Source organism: Mesoplodon bidens (genome assembly GCF_964165515.1).
Source record: "Mesoplodon bidens genome assembly, chromosome: 1".
Classification (NCBI taxonomy): domain Eukaryota; kingdom Metazoa; phylum Chordata; class Mammalia; order Artiodactyla; family Ziphiidae; genus Mesoplodon; species Mesoplodon bidens.
Genome location: NC_138176.1, coordinates 221900552 through 221921521, shown reverse-complemented (window position 1 = coordinate 221921521; position 20970 = coordinate 221900552). Strand labels below are relative to the sequence as shown.

Here is a 20970-nt window from a genome sequence, read left to right as displayed (position 1 = left end):
TTTCTCTTTTTCAAAGCTTTGCAAGGAGGTCTTGAATCGCTGCACTGAGCCTGCAGTTCCTGCCCCACTGATTCACCCTTCTGGACGCAGTATCTCCTCTGACTCTCTGAGAAGAGACACTGCTCCTAGGAGGTACCACTCACCAAGAGTGAGAGGGGTGCTGGGCGCAAGTTGGATGAAGTGTGGTTTCCAACTAGTGTCTTAAAAGACTTTCCATTTGAATAAGCTACACTGTTGCATAACGTTTTGGCGTTGAAGCATGCCACACAACAGCCTCATCCAGATATGGCTCCAAATGGCAAACCTGAAAAAAAGTAGATAAAATGACATGAAAACTTACTGAACGTCCACAAAGCACCAGGCACTTTGCAGAGTGCTGACGCAGTTCTTTTAGTGCCTGTTACAGCCATACCCTGAGGTTGGCATTGCTGTCCTCGTTTCAGAGCCCTTAAAGAAAGGGTGCAAAGGGTCCAATGATATCATGGTGCTCAGGTTTAAACCTTGGCCTTTACTTTTAAGTCAAACTGTCCTCCTTGGACAGTTTCCAAAGAGGGCTCACCTTGAGCAGATAAAGCCATCATGAGCTTTGGGCATCAGCTCTGCCACCTGCTTGGTATGTGAAATTTAGGCAAGAGAACCTCTGAGGCTCATTTTCTCCATCCCTAGAATGTAGATACTATTATCACGTATATGTGGAATCTAAAAAAATTAACAAATAACAATAACAAAATAGAAATGGACTCACACCTACAGAGAACAAACTAGTGGTTACCAGTGGAGAGAGGGAAGGGGAGAGGGGCAAGAGAAGGGTAGGGAGTTTCGAGGTACAAACTACAAAGTACAAAATAAATAAGCTACAAGGATATATTGCACAACACAGGGAATATAGCCGATATTTTATAACATTAAATCTATAACAATTTGGAATCACTCAGTTGTACAACTGAAACTAATATAATATTGTAAATCAACTATACCTCAATAAAAAATACATAAAAACTTAAAATAAGATGTAGATACTTATATATGTATATATATACACACACACATATATATCAGTTACTATTCATGCTAGGCACATGGTGGTAAGGGCTCCACTAACATTATTTTTCTCCCTCCATACTCACCTAAATAGATTACTTTCAGTTAATTAGGTTTTTGTAATATCCAAAATTAGCACATGCATGTTGTCAATCAGAGCGGCAAAGTAAAGGGGAAAAGTTAATATCCTCACTCTCCACCATCTCCCATAAGAGAATCAATACTGATACTTCGGCAAATATGCTCTACACCTTTCTCTTTGCTCATACAAACATATAGTACACACAATGAGAATGTGGTTTATTTAAAATCATGAGCAATCTATAATTCAAGCAAGAATTACATTATTGATTAAGTCCAGAGCAATATAATTCATTAGCTGATCTAATGTCAATATTGACTTTATTTCTCCTCAGACTTTTACGCTTGTCGACACTTTTTACTTAGTATTTTGAGATGAGGTGGAATGTTTATAAGCTTTTTAATGGCTAGTATTAATTTCCTATTGTTTATTCATTATACAGGTGGTTTACATTTTTTAAAATTATTTGAGTGATTTCAATACTTCCAATTGTGAGCATTTAAAAGCAAAACTGCCCAATGCTTAATCCTTAGACATTATAACACTTGGACGGAAACTACCATCTGAGGTTTAGTATGACAAGTTTGGGCACCGTGTCTATGCCTGACCACAATTCAATAATCTAAAATCACAAACAACAACAATTAATAACAGTTCCTCCAGAATATTTGAAAAGTCCAGACAAATTTTCTGGAATTTAAAAATTAACTCACCAGTATTGCCAACGTCAGTGATAAAGCCTTTGGTGAGTTTCACCCACACCTGTCTTCCTGTCTTCCTGGGATCCTTTTCATTGTCTGGTTTCGTGACCTGTACTCTTTAACAGGGACATGATAACATTCCTGTAATGTCTATCTGAAATCTTTGCTCAAAATGATAAAGGGTTCCATTTTTTAAATAACACTTTAAATTTCTTCTAAGTATCCCAAAGCAGCTACTCAAAAGTATGGGCACATTTTCTTCCCAGTTTATTAGGGATGCCATTGAGTTACAGAAACCAAATCTTTGTTTTCCAGCATTCCATTTTGCAATGGTGTGCAGTGGGTTATAGTACAGAGCAAATCTCCCCTGACGAGAGATAAACCCTTGAAAGTGATAGTTTCCATTGGGAAGTATGACGAGCCCTTAATATTTCAGCGTGTCCTGTGCCGTTATAATGATCATAATTGAATGTTACAACCTAAAGATAATATAAATTGCTCAGGCAGTTAAACTGAAATGGAAAGCAATGTCTTTTGTTTTTTTAAAAAAGGCAATAACATATTTCTCTTTTTGCTACTGTTCAATTTGCTTCCAGCAGATTTTATTCTACGTTGCACAGAATAGTAACTTAACCGCTGAAGATGTCCAGGAGCTCCAGATTAAAATGTAATATAATATAATATACAAAAAGCTTTATTGTTCCTTTAGGTTGTTGTTTTAAACCAAAGTGGAATATTTCCCTAAATTCTTCAACAAATGTGCACCATTTACAACTAAATATGCTTATGACTTATACCAGGGCTGCTGAAGAAATAGGCCTTATGGACCTGTCAAATTATTTTCATGCAATTTTTCCTGTAGCGTTATTTTTACTGGCAAGTGTGCAAGTTGATAGAAAAGGAAATAATTAGCTATTTTCAGAATTGCTGATGCATGGAGCTAAAGCAGGCCCGCCTGTGCATCTTAGAGACTGTGACATTTGAAATTACCTGAACGATACCAGAGCCATTTTTGGACATAATTAACACCTTGCCTAATTAATGTCAGGTCTAGACAGAGTCACACTCTATTTAGGAAATTTTATTTCAAACTTGGTTACGCCTTTATTATATTGCAAAGTTTAGATTTGTTTGCTGTTTTCTTAAATGGAGCAACTTCTTTCTTTTTTTTTTTTTTTCTTTTCCCTCCCCCTTCAAGTAATCAATGCACTGCTGAACGAGTTCATTTTAATGCACTCAATCATGCCTCTAATGTTCGTAGCTTACGGGCGCAAGCATCAGTAATGCAGGAATGTTATATGGCTTTAGTTTGGGCCATTTCATAAAATATTCATGGAATCAAAAATGTGCATCAAAATAGCGGCTGGGAGAATTACATTTATGTTCCTGCTTTTATGGCAGCTTCACATTTAAACCCATTTGTGTTAATATCTAGTCAATCTTCCTACTTAAAAAAAAAAACTAAAATGGGAGAGATCATATACATTCTCCTTTGCTTAATATTTGTTCTAGACATCTGCTGTGATACAACAAATATCTATAAACTTTCAGAGATGTTGTACCAGGGAAGAAGGGTAAGCAACAACCTGGGTAATACCCAAATGTATAAAATCTTATTTTCTCTGTATAGTATTTATCTTAACATCCTACCAGACATTTTTCAGTTTACAACATTGTTTGGGTTTTGTTTGTATTTTTTTTTTTTTTTTTTTTTTTTTTTTTTGCGGTACGCAGGCCTCTCACTGTTGTGGCCTTTCCCATTATGGAGCACAGGCTCAGGATGCACAGGCTCAGTGGCCATGGCTCACGGGCCCAGCCGCTCCGCGCCATGTGGGATCTTCCCGGACCGGGGCCCGAACCCGTGTCCCCTGCATCGGCAGACGGACTCTCAACCACTGCACCACCAGGGAAGCCCTGTTTGTATTTTTAAATAAATGGCTAGGTTTCTTGTTTATGTGGGCTTTAGGTAAAGTGAAGCTCCTTGGTAGTAGTTTTATTTTAAGAGTACACTTTCTTTGGGGTGAAAAACTATAAATGCATACAACGTTGCCATTTATGTAGATGTTATATCATTGTTTAAAAAAAGCAAAAGCAAACCAAAAGAAAAAAACAACACCTGAGACTGAGGCTACTTCCATCCATGCCTGGATTTTTGTCTTACACAATTGTTCACAGTGTGTCTCCCATGATGTGCTTTCTGATACTATCTCGTGTTCTTGAGCTAAATCCATTACTGATGGTATTGGTGGAAGGTCACCTCCAGTCGCTCCCACAAAACATCTTGGCTCCATTTTCTTCCCTGATTCACTTGAAATATTAGTGGACACTCTGGATTTTTTTCTTAGCATAGAACCAGGCACTTAGCTGAACAACGGTTAGTATGCCTTTCTTATCACAGTTACTCCTGTGATGTTTGTTACTCATACTGATGAGTAATTCCTGGTGCAACAAGATAAAGCTCATGTCCCCTCAGGAGACCTTTAACATCTATGAATGTGCCCTTCTCTTTTCTGTTTTCAGTAAACTTTTACTTTTGTGATAGCTTGGTGTAATTCTTCTTCTCTCTGCCCTCTTTCTCAATGAAAAATAATGTTAACACCTGTGAATTCCAGAGAAGGACGATTATCTAGACACTTGTCCTTCAACAAAATTGATGGTGGGATCTGGGAATCTTGTCTGGCCCTGATATATTAAAGTTTATTTGGTAACAAAGGGCAGACAACACATGAACACCGTGAAGAAGCTATAAAGGTTTGCCGTGAGCCAAATTTGAAAATCTGGTTTATGATCTTCATTTGTATTTACATGTGTCAGAATGATCACTACATGGATGACCACTTACAACATTTCCCTCAGGTATATTAAATTTAAAAATTTCAGATAAAAACAGGATGCACTATGTCTTAATATATATCTAGGGCTTCCCTGTTGGTGCAGTGGTTGAGAGTCCGCCTGCCTATGCAGGGGACACGGGTTCGTGCCCCGGTCTGGGAAGATCCCACATGCTGCAGAGCGGCTGGGCCCGTGAGCCATGGCCCCTGAGCCTGCGCATCTGGAGCCTGTGCTCTGCAACAGGAGAGGCCACAACAGTGAGAGGCCCGCATACCACAAAAATAAATAAATAAATAAATAAATAAATAAATAAATAAATAAATAAATATCTAGTCAATAGTAATATGAGTCTTTACTCAGAAAATAAGAAAATCTTTAAAATCCTGTTCACAGTTAGAAATATAAATTGCATGGAAATGATATCATTGTTAATCATGCTTAAAGGGAAATACTTGCCTATTTAAACTACTATGCTCCCTTCATAGTGTAGACATATTTTAATATTTTTAAATCAAATATTATACCATATTATAATATGTACTTTCAAATTCTGACCAGCCTTTAGAAATTGCAGCCTGGTCCTTTGTGTGCTTCTGATTATTTGGATCAAATCCTTGCTGGCTTACTTACAGTCCTATTTGCCACCAAATAACTTTAGAAACGATTCCCTACATCTGAGAAGGGCTGGAAAACTCTTCTTCTTCTACGTAGTCACCTTGGTTTAAAACAGTGCTGATCACCACTATATATAAAATAGATAACTAGCAAGGGCCTACTGTATAGCACAGGAAACTCTACTCAATATTCTTTAATAATCTGTATGGGAAAAGAACAAAAAAAGAGTGGATATATGTATATGTATAACTGAATCACTTTGCTGTGCACCTGAAATTAACACAACACTGTAAATTAACTAGACTCCAATAAAAATTTTAAAATAAATAAAATTTTAAAACCACGCTGTGCTGATCAGAATTCCCAGTGACCTCCTCTGTGGCAAAGTGGTTAAGCAAGGGGGCATGAAACCATGAATAACCTGTGACCACAGGTTAGGACTAAGTATGGGACATCTTAGGTGCCTTCACCCCATGATGTCACCTCAAGGTTTAGGTTAGAGAATTTAGATGCAGGTTACAGAGCTGTTTTTACATCAGACTCCTTCAGGAAGACCAATGAGAAGCACATCAGTGGCCAGTATCTGTTCTTTCATGTTGGAGGATCTTGTGATTGCCTGAGTATAGTCACAGAATTATAGAACTTGTAGAGACTAGAAATCACATAACTCAAGCATTGTTTTTAACTTCAGATATTCATGTCCAGAGAATCTAACTTACTCCACCCAAGTTTTCTGACTTGTACCTAATGTGGCAGAACTAAGCTGTGTGGGCGTTTGGTGATCCTGTGTTTAAATCCTAACCATCACTTTTTAACTATTTGAGTCATTTAATGTTTGTGAGCCTCGGTTTTCTCTTTGGTGCAAAAGAAAAGTCATATTTACTGCACAGTTTTGGAAGGTTAAATAAGATAATGTCTGGGGAAAAAAACGTTCCATTTTGACTAGCACCCAGTAGACCTTCAAGAAATAGTAGCTCCCTGTTCCTTTTACCCAAGCATCTTGGATTGCTCCTTCCTCATGGCAGACTTCAAATATATCCTTGTAAGAGCTGAACCTTGGCAGCTAATCATGGCCTAAGCAGTACACTGATACTAGTCCCAAGTGCTCAAGCAAAAATCAAACTCAACTGAAAAGTCTGTTTCTCAATCATTCCAAGGCCCCCTTCCATAGTGGCCAATTGAAACCGATGTCCTGAGAACCTCTCATTTCATTTCTGCTTAGCCTGTGCAGGAAACCTAATCACATCAGTAACACAGAGGGAAGTCTGGCTTGTTTGGAATACAGAGACATGGTCCCCACCTTTGTCTCCCCCCTTCCCCTCCTCAGCCCTCTCCCCATTTCCTCCACATATCCTTTCCCCACTTTCACCCTCACCTCCCCTTGCCTCCCCTTTCTTCCACCATGTGGATCAAATCTTGGACCCAGCTATCAGTTCTCATATGCTATTTACATCATTATGCCTCATTTGCATCTCATTGTAATTAGTCGGGTTATCCAAAGCTTCATCTCCTGGCTCTCCTCCTGGAATTCTTAGTGAATCTGTTATTTTATAACACAATTTTGGACCCTCTTTCCATATGGTTACTGTGTGTGACCACAGATGCTGTTAGGCCCTTCCTAGTCTCCTTATGGTCCCAAGTTTTTCTGGAACTATCTGGTTTACTCACAGTTCCCTGTATCCACTTGTCCCTATTCACATGGCCAAAAAGAAATATGTAACCATACTTTATAAATAGATGGATGCTGGATAAAAAAAAGAACTCTTGTATACATCTTTCCAGGGATACAGAGCTATACTTTACAGGCAGAAATATAGTTAAGAGAGGAAATATAACACACATATATGTCAATGCTCCATTCGAGTTTTAAAAAAGAAACGAGAGTCATGGGTATTTGGAGAAAGGTGTTTCTGGCAGAGGTGCTGCAGGAGAGAGGTGAAAAACTATGCCTGCTTTTGTAGGAGGTAAGAGAAAAATTGTCAGTTAAATGTAAAGATAGAACAGAAAACTTCAACCTTCAGTATTTGCATCAAAATGAAAAAGGACTGGGCATTAATTTTAAGATAGTTTCCATTATATATTTCTCTTTACAAACTGAACACATTTTGATGATAGAAACATTAGAAAATGCCAATAATCAGGGGAAAAAAGCAGAAACCAATTCATCACCCATATAACACTGATAATACTTTGTAAATGTTATCTGATGTTTTTCAATATTTTCACTTATCATGAGCACCCGTCCATGTAATCAAATATTCTTCTGTAATATCATATTTATGGCTTTGTAGTCTTTTATCATGTGAAAATTTCATAATACAAGTTTATAAATAGCTCAGCAGCACACACCCGCCTCTCTCTATGTATCTTTGTTGATATGCCCTCCTTCTGCATGGGACTCAGACTGGCCATGTCTTTACTGAATTTTTGTACAGCTTATTTGCTGATTATACATCTCTGTTGTGTTTCTTTTAAAATATTATTCGTCTTTATCTGTGCATTTTTAATATTTATTTTGATAGCAAATTCAGTGCAAAAATAGGAGGAAATTATATGCAATAGTGATGGCAGTGGCTACAGTATCCTGGAATGTCCAATCTGTAATATGCAGTGCATCTTATTTGAGGAAAAGTATTGAGCCTAATATGGCCTACATAGGTTAATTTAATCAGTTGTGATAATATTGTCATAAGGACTCAACTACATATTTTGCAGGAAGACTATGTTGTACTTAAAGAAAGGGAAAATAAATAGTGGCTATAATTCAATTGGCCTGTGGGTTTTTACAAATATTATCACTATGCCAACTGGTAACAGCAGCCGTGTTTATTGAGTACCTACTCTGTATCAGATATTGAACAGGTATTAATTCATTTCTCACAATAACACCTTGAATAGTTACACTATAATCTTACTTGCAGAAGAATTAAATTCGGGCACAGAGAGTGTAGTAATTAACCTGAGGCTAAACAGCAAAAATGGTAAAACTGGTAAAGGAATTCAGGCTGTCTGTTTGGAGCCTGCACTCACTCTTAACTATGATTGTTGAAATGCCTAGATGTAAGTGCTTTTCCAGTTCATTCCAATTAGGTAACTCCAATGCCATAAAAGAGCATTTACATTACAGGATTTTGTCTGCATTTCTACAAGGCAATTCACAAGTAAAATACAATCTGTATCATGGAACTACAAACTACCCTTCCAGAAACGTGCTTGCTCACATTTCAAGGAATCAAATGACTTAAAGTTAATTTAGAGTTTTGGCTTTGAGAAGATATATTTCGGACTATATTATAAAATGTAATTGAGAAGGACAGTTAAGTTACATTATAATTTTAAAATTAAATAACTTGGAAAGTCCAATCAAACGTTGAGAAGTAGTTTAAAGCTCCATAATACTTAAATTTGAAATTTGTAACAGTTGCATCCTTTCTCAAGACACCTGAATTCTCGAGAATGAAGAACTGCTTTCTGTTGGGAAAGCAGTGCAAGAAAGTGGTTTAGAGTGTGGGCTCTGGAATCAGACTGCCTGGATCTACTAAGCCACTGGCCAGGCAATCTTGCACAGAATTCTTAACCTCACTCTTTTCTACCTTAAAATGGAATCATAACAGTCTCTTTTCCATAGTCTTGTTTTGACAATTAAATGAGAAATGCATATAAAGTGCACAGCACAGTTCCTTGCATATATAATGTTGAATAACTGTTAGCTAATATGATTGTTATTAATAATTATTACTTTACATTCATACCGTCTCTGAACATTTGCAATTCTCCTCAATTTCTGCTAGCCCAAGTATATCCCTTTAGCGGGTATCCATTCAAAATCAGTGGTGAATCTGAGGTCCAAACTGAGATAGCTCCTTTCCCAGCTGAAGTCCTCTTCAGCCTTAGAAATACTTGGCTGCATTCCGTGCTTCTCTCCCCACCCACACACACTTTAATAGTAAAGCACAAGATGTATGCAAAATATTTGAAAATATGTTCTGGCCTGTGGTTTGTATTTATGAATGGCTTTTATTCTTCAGGTCAGCTTCTGGAAGCTGCGGAGCATTATGAGGCCTTCCATCAATTGACGCAGGGACGGATATGGAAGGATGAGACAGGCCGCGTTCTCAACTTGTTGGCCTGTGAGAGTCTCCTGAGGACTTACAGATTACTCTCAGACAAAATGCTGGAAAATAAAGAATACAAACAGGCCATCAGAATTCTTATAAAAGCTTCTGAAATAGCCAAAGAAGGTGGGTGGAAAAGAACACTCTCACATTCCTGCCTTTAATGGGCAGATACTGCTTCTCCCAAGAGGGAGGTAAAAATTGTCAAGTGTTTGGGTGATTATTTCCTATGAAATGCAGGGACAAATGCCATCAATATACTTTCAAATTTCACTGTAAAACAGAGGGGCCTTAGTGCTGACAGCAAGAAATCCATTACTTTCTTGAAAGCTTTATCTCCAGAATTGCAACCCTCTGGGAATAATGTTATAAAACAGTAAACCCATGATGAGAAGGTAAGGTCATCTGCAAAAGTTAACTCTGTGTGTGTGTGTGTGTGTACACTGTGTGCACGCATATGTGTGTGTGTGTGTGCTTAAGGTCATATATTTCTTACAATCTGAGAGACCTTTCATTGTTTGTAAATTCCCTATTGTCGGGTAATAGGAAAGATATGATAAGTATTTAGTTAAGAGTAACAGGAAGATAGGACTTTAATATATTTTAGACCCATGCCTGTCAAAGTGTGTGGCCTTTGGACTGGCAGGATCAGCATCAGCATCACCAGGAAGCTTATAAGAAATGCAGCATCTCAGGCCCCACCTCAGACTGACTGCATCAGAATCTGCAGGTTTGCAAGATCTCCAAGTGATTTGTATGCATGCTTACAGCAGTGAAAATGCTTTTGTGACAGCTGATCACATCCTTAATATTCTATCATTAAAATATATATAAAATATAAAGAAAAAAATTGGAACGTATACTCATAAGCTTTTACTTTGTGAGATGCAAGGATATTTTGTGACCTCAGTGTAGTATATTAATAAATTACTTTTCATGAAGGAGAAAAAGATAGAAGTTATGCTCTTGAACTAAGTTCATTAGCTTGTGGACATATTTAGTCAATTGGCTTATTGAGTAACAAATGGCTTATATGGAATAAACAGGACTGATTTTCTGGGTTTGATTTTAATTTTTTAAAGAATGAAAGTAAAATCTTAGCTTATTCTCTCTGTTAATTTTTAAAAGTAATATTAGTTAAAATACCCATAGGACATCACCCCCAGTGAAAGATGTGTCCCATTGAATGAACTGCTTTTGAATGAATGGTGATCTAGTACCTTCCCCAAAGGGGTACACACTGACATAAATAGTTAGCTCTTAGATCAATTTCAGCAGCTAACTTTAGTCACGTGAAAAGTTATGTGGACTTTTAATGTAAGTTAATGTTATCAAGTAGGAAAAGGTATTTCACTTTAGGTTCACATTTGCTAAATTGTAAGGTTGTTCACAAAGAAAGCAAGGTTCCTAGGCCCTCTTCCAATAGTCAGAGCCTGCCAAGCCATCTCCTTTCTGAAAGCATCTCTCCCTTTCCAAAGGACAGATAAAGAGAATAGGAGAAAACTTGCTTCTTCTGCTGTAATAATTTCTAATATCTTTTAAAGCCAATAAATATTTGTGCCCATGTTTTTCATATAAGATAGTAGACAGGTTAAAAGATTGCACAGCATTTTACAGAGCTCTGACAGCCACTGAAATGCCCTGGGACAAGACATCCCTTCTTACTGTTGTCTCCTACTTTGGTCAGGGAACCTGAAGCAGCAAGCTGATGATTGCGTGGATAACGCTTGCCTCACACATTGATTTACATGGTACTTAAGGAGGACTGACATCCACTGTGCACCTTAGTTTGGACACCTTGGTGTAATGCACAAGTATAGCACCAGCCATTTTCATCTTTCAGTCATAAATGGTCTTTAATAAATTCACAAAGTTTTACAAACATCAACACTGACCCCATACTCATTAGAAGGCATTCCCCATACCCTCCTTCCCCTATCCCCTAGCAACCATTAATCTATTTTCTGTCTCTGTGGATTTACCTCCTCTGGATAGTTCACACAAAGGGAATCATGCTATGTGTATTCTTTTGAGTCCAGCTTCTTTCACTTAGCATCATGTTTTCAAGGTTCATCCATCTTGGAGATGGTATCACTACTTCATTCATTTTTATGGCCAAATAATACACTATTGTATCGTTGTATCACACTTTCTTTACCCATTTATCAGTTGCTGGACATTTACGTTGTTCCCACCTTTTGTCTATTATGAATAATGCTACTATGAACATCTGTGTACATGTTTTCAATTCCTTTAGGTATATACGTAGATGTGGCATTGCTGGGTGGTATAACTCTATGTTTAACTTCTTGAGGAACTGGCAAAGAGTTTTCCCAAGTCGCTGAACCATTTTACATTCCCATCAACAATGTATAAAGGGTTTCAATTTAGCCACATCCTCACCAGTACTTGTTACTTCCTGTCTTTTTATTATAGTCATCTTAGTAGGTATAAAGTGATATCTCACTGTGAATTTATTTTGCATCTCCCTGTTGGTTAATGATGTTGATCATCTTTTCACGTGCTTATTGCCCATTTGTATATCTTCTTTGCAGAAATGTCTATTCAGTTTCTTTGCCCATTTTTAATTGGGTTATTTTGTCCTGTTATTATTGAGTTACAAGAATCCTCTAATATTCCAGATGCAAGTCCTTCATCAGATTTGGTTTCTTTTCACTTTCTGATGGTATCCATTGAAGCCCTAGTTTTTAATTTGATAAAGTGCAAAGTAATTTGTTTTTTCTTTTGTTGTTTGTGCTTTTGGTATCATAACTAAGAAGGCTTCCACTAATACAAACTCATGAAGATTTACTTCTGCACTTTATTCTAAGAGTTTTATAGTTTTAACTCCTATATTTAGGTGTGTGTGTGTGTGTGTGTGTGTGTGATGTCAAGAGGGTCCAACTTCACGTTTTGTATGTGGATATCCAGTTGCCCCAGTACCAGTTGTTGAAAATGCTGTTCTTTCTCAATAAATTGTCTTGGGACCCTTGTTAAAAATAATTGACCATAAAGTGAGGGTTGTTTTCTGGATTCTTAATTCTATTGCAGTGATCCTCATGTCTGTCCTTATTCTACTACTACATATTTTTTATTGTGGTTTTGTAGTAAGTTTTAAAATTGGGAAGTGCGAGTCTTCCAAACTGTCCTTTTTCAGTATTGCTTTGGTCCTTCCACATTGCTTATATTTCCACGTGATGTTTAGGATCAGTCTGTCTACTTCTCCAAAAATGACAGCTGGGATTTTGATAGGGATTGCATTGAATTGTAGATCAGTTTGGGAAATATCGCTATCTTAACACTGTCTTCCAATTCATGAATATGGTTTTCAGTCTATTTACATGTTATCGAATTTCTTTTAATGATGTTTTATAGTTTTCAGTGTACACATTTTGCCCTTGGTTTGTTACATTTATTTCTAATATTTTATTCTTTTTGATGCTGTTGAAAATGGAATTTTTTGTTTTATTTTCAGATTGTTCATTGCTTCTGTGTAGAAATAAAATCAACTTTTTTTTTTTTTTTTTTTTTTTTGCGGTACGCGGGCCTCTCACTGTTGTGGCCTCTCCCATTGCAGAGCACAGGCTCCGGACACGCAGGCCCAGCGGCCATGGCTCATGGGCCCAGCCGCTCCACGGCACGTGGGATCTTCCCGGACCGGGGCACGAACCCGTGTCCCCTGCATCGGTAGGCGGACTCTCAACCACTGCGCCACCAGGGAAGCCCAGGCTGATACTCTTTATCAATTATTTCACATACGTAGTCGCAGCTATGATGAATAACTATAGGTTTTACATGGTGGACCAGTATGGAATTTATATATGAATGTCAAAATGCTAATACTGGGTTTTGTATGTAGAGGGAAACTCCTCATAATTATATTGCTAATGCACATTACTCACTTATATCTGTGACCCAGGTAAATTGTATTAACATCAGCCTTTTTGATGAGTACACAGTTAGGTTTCAGAGATTGTTGATATAAATCTGTATACTTTGTTGTAATAACTTCCTACTCTCTTAAAAAGCAAAGATTCTGTTTGTTGTAATAAACCAGTTTCTTTAATACCATAATGATTTTTTCTACATTTTCTTTTTAGGAAATGACAAAAAGATGGAAGAAGAAGCTTCCTATTACTTGGGCTTAGCACACTTGGCTGCTGGAGAGTATGAAACAGCATTAGCAGTAAGTTCAAGTTGACTTTTAATCACTATCACTTTTAATTTTTATTTTATTATATTTTATTATATTTTTTATTGTATGTTGTTATAAGGCCAACAGAAATGGGGTGGGCTGGATGTCAGTGTACCTATTTATAGAGACTAAAGCAGAATAGCCCTATTCTAGAAGCATTAAAAATTGGTTTTATTGATGAAAGTTAAATATATGGAGTAATGGGACCCTCCACTCCTATATCACCAAGGACAAGAGGAAATGGGTTTAAATGACAGCAAAAAGTAAATAGTAAAAAAAAAAATTACAGCACACATAATATCATCTGAGAACGTTTTCTTAGAAAAAACTGTAGTTAATAAGCAATAGATTGAATTGCATTGCAGTGAACCTTTCCTTTGTGTGTGGGGAGGTGGGGGAAGGAGGGCTGCAAAGGTGGAAGACATTGCTAGTCCCAATCTGAGAAGTAGCCTGCTTCAGGATAAAATTCAGTGTTTGCCTATTTTATGACCAGGCTTGGTGTGTTTGACTAAAAAACCCAAAAAACAAAATGGCAAGAGCTATCTTTTCCGTATTAAAACTGAAATCATTTTTCTTTCATTCTTCTCTTACCTCTAATATATTCCAATTGTAACTTCTTATTGAATTTCACATGCATCTCATGTAATAATCCTATTCGATAAGAAGTATTGGCTTTATTTTTCAGCTTTGAGGAGCTCTTGTTGGCTCTTTTAGATATTCAAGCTAAATAGCATTTCTGTGATTGGGCTAAATATTTTGCTCTATCATCCTTAAAATTGGGTTTAATTGTAAGAGACTTGGGTTTTCCTAGTTGACTCTTCTACTTAATATTTTTTAGTTAAGGACATGCACACAGCAAGGCTGTTGTGTTCCAGGTACTTTGAGGAACACAGAGGCCAACAAGATGCACACTTCCCTTTAGGAGCTAATTGAATGAGGGGGACCAACTTGTAAACAACTATAATTCAAAGCAGGATGAACAGGGGTTTTCTGAGTTCAGAGGTAAGAGTAGTTAGTTTCAACACTGAAGATCAGGAAGCTTGCACAGAAGAGCTTTTGAGGGGCAGGATTTATACAGGCAGAAAGCGTGAGAGTCGAGGATGATAGCATATTAGACACACACACACTCCCACACACTCAATATGATCATAGTCAGTGGGTTTGAGAAGCAATGAATTGTCATGTACAAGACAGGATACAGTAGGAAATCAAGTTGGAAAATTAGGTGAAAATTAGATTATAGATTCTCTCTCTCTCTCTCTCTCTATCACATGGCAGGCACATGGCAAAATAAATTCAAACAACACAGTAGGGTTTGCAGTGAAAAATAAATCTTCCTTCCATCCCTGTACTCAGTCTCACAGTTCTTTTCTCAAAGGCAAATACAGTTACAAGTTTCTGGTTTATCCTTCCCAAAATATTCATAGATAGGCCTGGCATATAGGTGCATGTATATATGTGTGTCCTTTTTGTTGTTTACAAAATGGTAACGTTTTATACACACAGTTCTGTCCCCTGAGTTAACTTCCTCCATACTAATGTGCATATAGACATGCCTTATTTTAAAAGGGACTCATGGTATAGTTGTACTGTAATGGATTTAACTATCTCCTATTGGTGGGCATTTAGGTTATTTCCAATCAGTTTTGTTTCACAAAGGGTATAGCAGTGAATAGCTTTGTGCCAAAGTGAGAGAAGATCTACAGAATACATTCCTAAGGGTGGAAATGCTGGTTCAGAGAGGAGAGGAGATGAATTTAAAGATAAATTTATTTTTATTTCTAATCTTCCCTTCAAAGAAGCTTAACAAATTTATTGTCACACAACAATAAATGAAGGTGTCTATTTCCTCAGGAGCTATGTATATCTTTAGGAAATTAGGCATATGTATTAATATATGTTGTGAATATTTTTCAGGCCATTGTTTTTGGCCTTATTATGAAATTTTTCCATCCTGAACTTTTAGATATGTGTGTGGCCAAATTTATCAATTTCTTCTTGTACGATTTTTGGACATTCTTAGAAAGGCTGTACTCATTCTAAGTACAGCCTTTCTAAGAATTAGGAATTCATCATAATTCCAGGATTATACTTTTTAATCTTTTGGAGGGTTGGAGGGTCTTGAATGCTTTGTTGGAATGTGAAGCTCATTTTTTAAGCAATGTGAAATGTTTGGTGACTTTGATGAGGCTGGTGGCATCATCTCATTCATTTACTGACAGCTGTTTATTGAGCACCTTCTAAGTGACAGACAACATGCCAGGCATGATGGATCTGAGCTATAGTTTTGGAAGATAACACTAGTGGTGTAGGATAGTCTAGTAATGAATGTATTTAAGAAGCAGCATTTGGCATCCAAGTGACAAATTTCTTGATACTCTTACTCCTTTCAGAAAAGTATTGAAATTATTTTTCTGGAGGTAAGGAAGCCACAAATCAAATGTGAAGCTCACATTCATATTAACTGTGTGACCTTGGACAAATCCCTTAAATTCTCTAAGTCTCAATTGACTCAACTAATAAGCATATTTACTTTTGGGTGGTTGAATGGTGGCCTTAAAAACATATATCTACTTTCTAATCCCTGGAATCTATGAATTTTATCATACTTAGAAAAAAGGTCTTTGCAGATGTAATTAAGTTAAGGCTCTTGAGATGAGGTGATCATTGTGCTGGATTTTCTGGCTGGGCTCTAAATCCAGTGACAGGGTCCTTATAAGAAAAAGGCAGAAGGAGGTTTGAAACAGACAGAAAACAAGAGGACATGCCCACAGAGGACAAGTCCCTGTGAAGATGGTGGTAGAGATTGAAGTTGCAGTGCCACAAGTCAAGGGATGCCTGGAGCCACCAGAAGCTTGAAGAGACAGGAAAGATCCCCTCCCCGTAAGAACATGGTCCTGCCAACCCTTTGATTTCAGATTGCTAGGCTTCAAAACTGTGAAAAAATCCATTCCTTTATTTTTTTAACGTCTTTATTGGAGTGTAATTGCTTTACATTGTTGTGTTACTTTCTACTGTATAACAAAGTGAATCAGCTATATATACACATCTATCCCCATACCTCTTGCCTCTTATGTCTCCCTCCCTCCCACCCTCCCTATCCCACCCCTCTAGGTGGTCACAAATCACCGAGCTAATCTCTCTGTGCTATGTGGCTGCTTCCCACTAGCTATTTTACATTTGGTAGTGTATATATGTCCATTACACTCTTTCACTTCTTCGCAGCTTACCCTTCCCCCTCCCCATGTCCACAAGTCCATTCTCTGTGTCTGCATCTTCATTCCTGTCCTGCCCCTAGGTTCTTCAGTATCTTTTTTTTTTTTTTAGATTCCATATATATGTGATAGCATATGGTAATTGTTTTTCTCTTTCTGACTTACTTCACTCTGTATGACACACTCTAGGTCCATCCCCCTCATTACCAATAACTCAATTTCGTTTCTTTTTATGGCTGAGTAACATTCCATTGTATATATGTGCAACATCTTCTTTATCCATTCATCCGATGATGGACACTTAGGTTGTTTCCATCTCCGGGCTATTGCAAATAGTGCTGCAATGAACACTGTGGTACATGACTCTTTTTGAATTATGGCTTTCTCAGGGTATATGCCCAGTAGTGGGATTTCTGGGTTATATGGTAGTTCTATTTTTAGTTTTTTCGGGAATCTCCATAATGTTCTCCATAGTGGCTGTATCAATTTACATTCTGACTATAAGACACTGATGAAAGAAATTAAAGATGATACAAACAGATGGAGAGATATACCATGTTCTTGGATTGGAAGAATCAACACTGTGAAAATGACTACACTACCCAAAGAAATCTACAGATTCAATGCAATCCCTATCAAACTACCAATGGCATTTTTCACAGAACTAGAACAGAAAATTGCACAGTTTATATAGAAACAAAAAAGACCCCGAATAGCCAAAGCAATCTTGAGAAAGAAAAATGGAGCTGGAGGAATCAGGCTCCTGGACTTCAGACTATTCTACAAAGCTACAGTAATGAAGACAGTATGGTACTGGCACAAAAACAGAAATATAGATCAATGGAACTGGATAGAAAGCCCAGAGATAAACCCATGCACATATGGTCACCTTATCTTTGATAAAGGAAGCAAGAATATACAATGGAGAAAAGACAGCCTCTTCAGTAAGTGGTGCTGGGAAAACTTGACAGCTACATGTAAGAGAATGAAATTAGAGCACTCCCTAACACCATACACAAAACTCAAAATGGATTAAAGACCTAAATGTAAGGCCAGACACTATCAAACTCTTAGAGGAAAACATAGGCAGAACACTCTATGACATAAATCACAGCAAGATCCTTTTTGACCCACCTCCTAGAGAAAGGGAAATAAAAACAAAAATAAACAATGGGACCTAATGAAACCTAAAAGCACAGCAAAGGAAACCATAAACAAGATGAAAAGACAACCCTCAGAATGGGAGAAAATATTTGCAAATGAAGCAACTGACAAAGGATTAATCTCCAAAATATACAAGCAGCCCATGCAGCTCAATATCAAAAAAACAAACAACCCAATCCAAAAATGGGCAGAAGACCTAAACAGACATTTCTCCAAAGAAGATATACAGATTGCCAACAAACACATGAAAGGATGCTCGACATCACTAATTATCAGAGAAATGCAAATCAAAACTACAATGAGGTATCACCTCACACCGGTCAGAATGGCCATCATCAAAAATTTTACAAACAATAAATGCTGGAGAGGGTGTGGAGAAAAGGGAACTCTCTTACATTCCTTTATTTTTGAGCCATTTAGTTTGCCTTGTTACTTCAGTCCTAGGAAACTAATAGTAGGATGATTAGAAAAGACAATTTATATCAAGTTTTAAAAGAGTGCCTGCCTGGTATATAAAAGCTTTTGATAATTAGTAGCTTTTATTATTTTTACACTACTCAATTAAGTCTCTGAGCTTTAGTAGTAGTAGTGAATATGGAAGGAAATAGCTTCAGAAGTTCTGGGGGACTTGGAATTAGATTAAATCTGGGAGGTGAGGGAGAGAGTGGCATCCAGATGGGCCTAGGTTCCTGGCTGTAGAGCTGCATGGCCTCTGGTGGGGGATACCACAGGATGCCCAGGCTTGGGGGGAAATGAGGAGTTCAGGTTTGAATATGTTGAGTTTGAGGAGTTTTTGAGATAGCCAAAGAGAGATCTATAAACAGTGGTATATGTGGGCCTGGAGCTCAAGAGGAGGTCTGGATTGAAGATGCTGTGTAAATTTGAGGCTGTATAAATTTGCAAGTTTTCAGCATATTGAAGTTGTTGAGTGGAGGAGATTTCCTAGAGACAGTTAATGAATGAAAAAGTTCAAGGGCCAAGCTGGGAGAAGGAGGTGCCAAGGAGATTAAGCAGTGTCTCTGGAGAGGTAGCAGGAAAACCAGGAATAGATGATGGCATATAAGCCAAGAAAACCAGCATGTATAAAGGATAGAAATGAGCACATTCCTTCTGTCTCCTCTCCCGGTTTGGGGCTGGAATGAGAGAGCTCCTTGCAGATATTTCCAGTAAGATCTCAACCCCCTCACCCAGGCATGTACCTCACTGAGAGTCAAGGTTAGTTCATTCTTGTCATGTAACTCTCCAGCCAGGGCAGAGTCTTTGGAAAACCAGGAAGGCCATATTCCAGGCCTTGGCTCACCGCTACTGTCAAGAGTAGCCTGTGTGGTTGGGAAGAACCAGGGACTTGCTTGAGGTGGAATATTGTTACCTTTTTGGAACACAGTTCACCCAGAACTGAGAATTTGCAGGAATTGAGCATAAGATTTGAGCCAGACCCACGGGCAGAGCTGCAGCACCAGTAAAGCATCTGTTGTCAGGTCTAGATACAAGATGCTAAGAGCAAACTCGAAAAGGCATCAGATTCACAGCTGGAAAACAGGAGGCAGGAAACAGGTACCAGGGAATCACCAGAGAATGGGAATTTGGCGCTGGGGTGTGGCTGGGTGGAAAATGGACACTGAGCAGTTGTACCTGATTTGGGGCATGGAGGTCTTCCAGCTCGGGCTGATTTTAGAGGGCAGCGCGTTTTTGCTGTTGCACTGAAATTAGTTCCCACAAAACCTGACATCTTGCTTTGATTTCAGATAGATGGCCGCCATCTTTTCATTCTCTCTAGTTTCTTACTTTAGCCACTTTTCCCTCCTTCCTTTCAGATATAAAAGGACATTCTTCAGACTTGAGTTTGAATCCCCTTTCAGTTTTTCTAAAATGTATTTTATTGAAGTACAGTTGATACACAATGTTGTGTTAATTTCTGCTGAACAGCAAAGTGACTCAGTCATACATATATATACATTCTTTTTCATATTCTTTTCCATTATGGTTTATCACGGGATATTGAATAGAGTTCCCTGTGCATTTTCACTTTTTTCTTTCTGGACTTGGTGAAGGTGATCGTATAACCTAGTGATCTATTTTCTATTTGCAAACTACAGCCTGTCTTTCCTTCTGCAGCTGCTCTCCATCTGAAGGCATGGCTTCTAGTTTACAAGATGTCTATTGGAAATGCACACCTTATTTAGTGAATGCATAATATTGATTCCCTGGTTGGTTGATTAGGTATCTGCCTGGTTATCTAATCACAAGGTAAAAATTCAACACATAAAAAAAGAATTTTTCTTTTGAAGTCCTTTTTTATCCTACTTTCCCACCCTGTGCAGTATTACCAGCACTATCTTCATCTGTTCTAAAGCATCGATTGTGTTTCTGTCACACTATAGTTCTGGAGGGCAGTAAGAATGCCTTGAAATCAACTTTGTCATGTGGGAACCAGCATGAGAAACTGTCCAGTTAGATTTAACATTGCCTTTTCATATTCAGTCTATCTCATCGTCAATTCTGTACACTGTTTTTATTCTCTCACTTGTATTTTAAGTTTATAATTTGGAATATTTTCACATTTTCAGTATCTTGCCCCTAGATTCAACCACTACCTCTAACAAATTTCTTCTCCCGTCCAGTAATGTTCATCTGTTTAAAGATTTTTATGTGAATTTTTCAAAGAATCTTGGCTTAGAGAAACCTGTCACAAGTAAATATCCCTAATTAATGGTTCTGATGATCTGAAACAGAAGGGACTCTGAAATTTTGCTAATGTATCTCAATTTAAAAGCTTTTATTTATTAATAAATGATTAATACATGTAATAGAAGAATATGTTGACAAGTATATGAATAAGGTTTGGTCATCCATTCCTTGCTGACCAAGCATTCTTTACTGAATGACGGACTACCACTAAACTAAAAACAAATAATGGATTTATTTAAGGCTGAAATACCTACTAATGAGAAAAGGGCATTTGGTGAAGAGAAGTGATAGTTCCTGTAATAAACCTGTGTGGCAGGTCACA

The 20970-nt window shown here is 37.6% G+C and overlaps 1 protein-coding gene across 1 annotated transcript in view; it reads left to right on the top strand.

Moving 5' to 3' along the window:
* TTC29 (tetratricopeptide repeat domain 29) overlaps window positions 1-20970 on the top strand; it is a gene marked incomplete at its 3' end in the record, with an annotated part of 266131 nt that overhangs the window by 64096 nt on the left and 181065 nt on the right. Inside the window, exons 7-8 of the mRNA XM_081217036.1 lie at window positions 9300-9512; window positions 13487-13572. Coding sequence (XP_081073162.1) covers window positions 9300-9512; window positions 13487-13572 — 299 coding nt within the window. The remainder of the gene's footprint in view (window positions 1-9299; window positions 9513-13486; window positions 13573-20970) is intronic.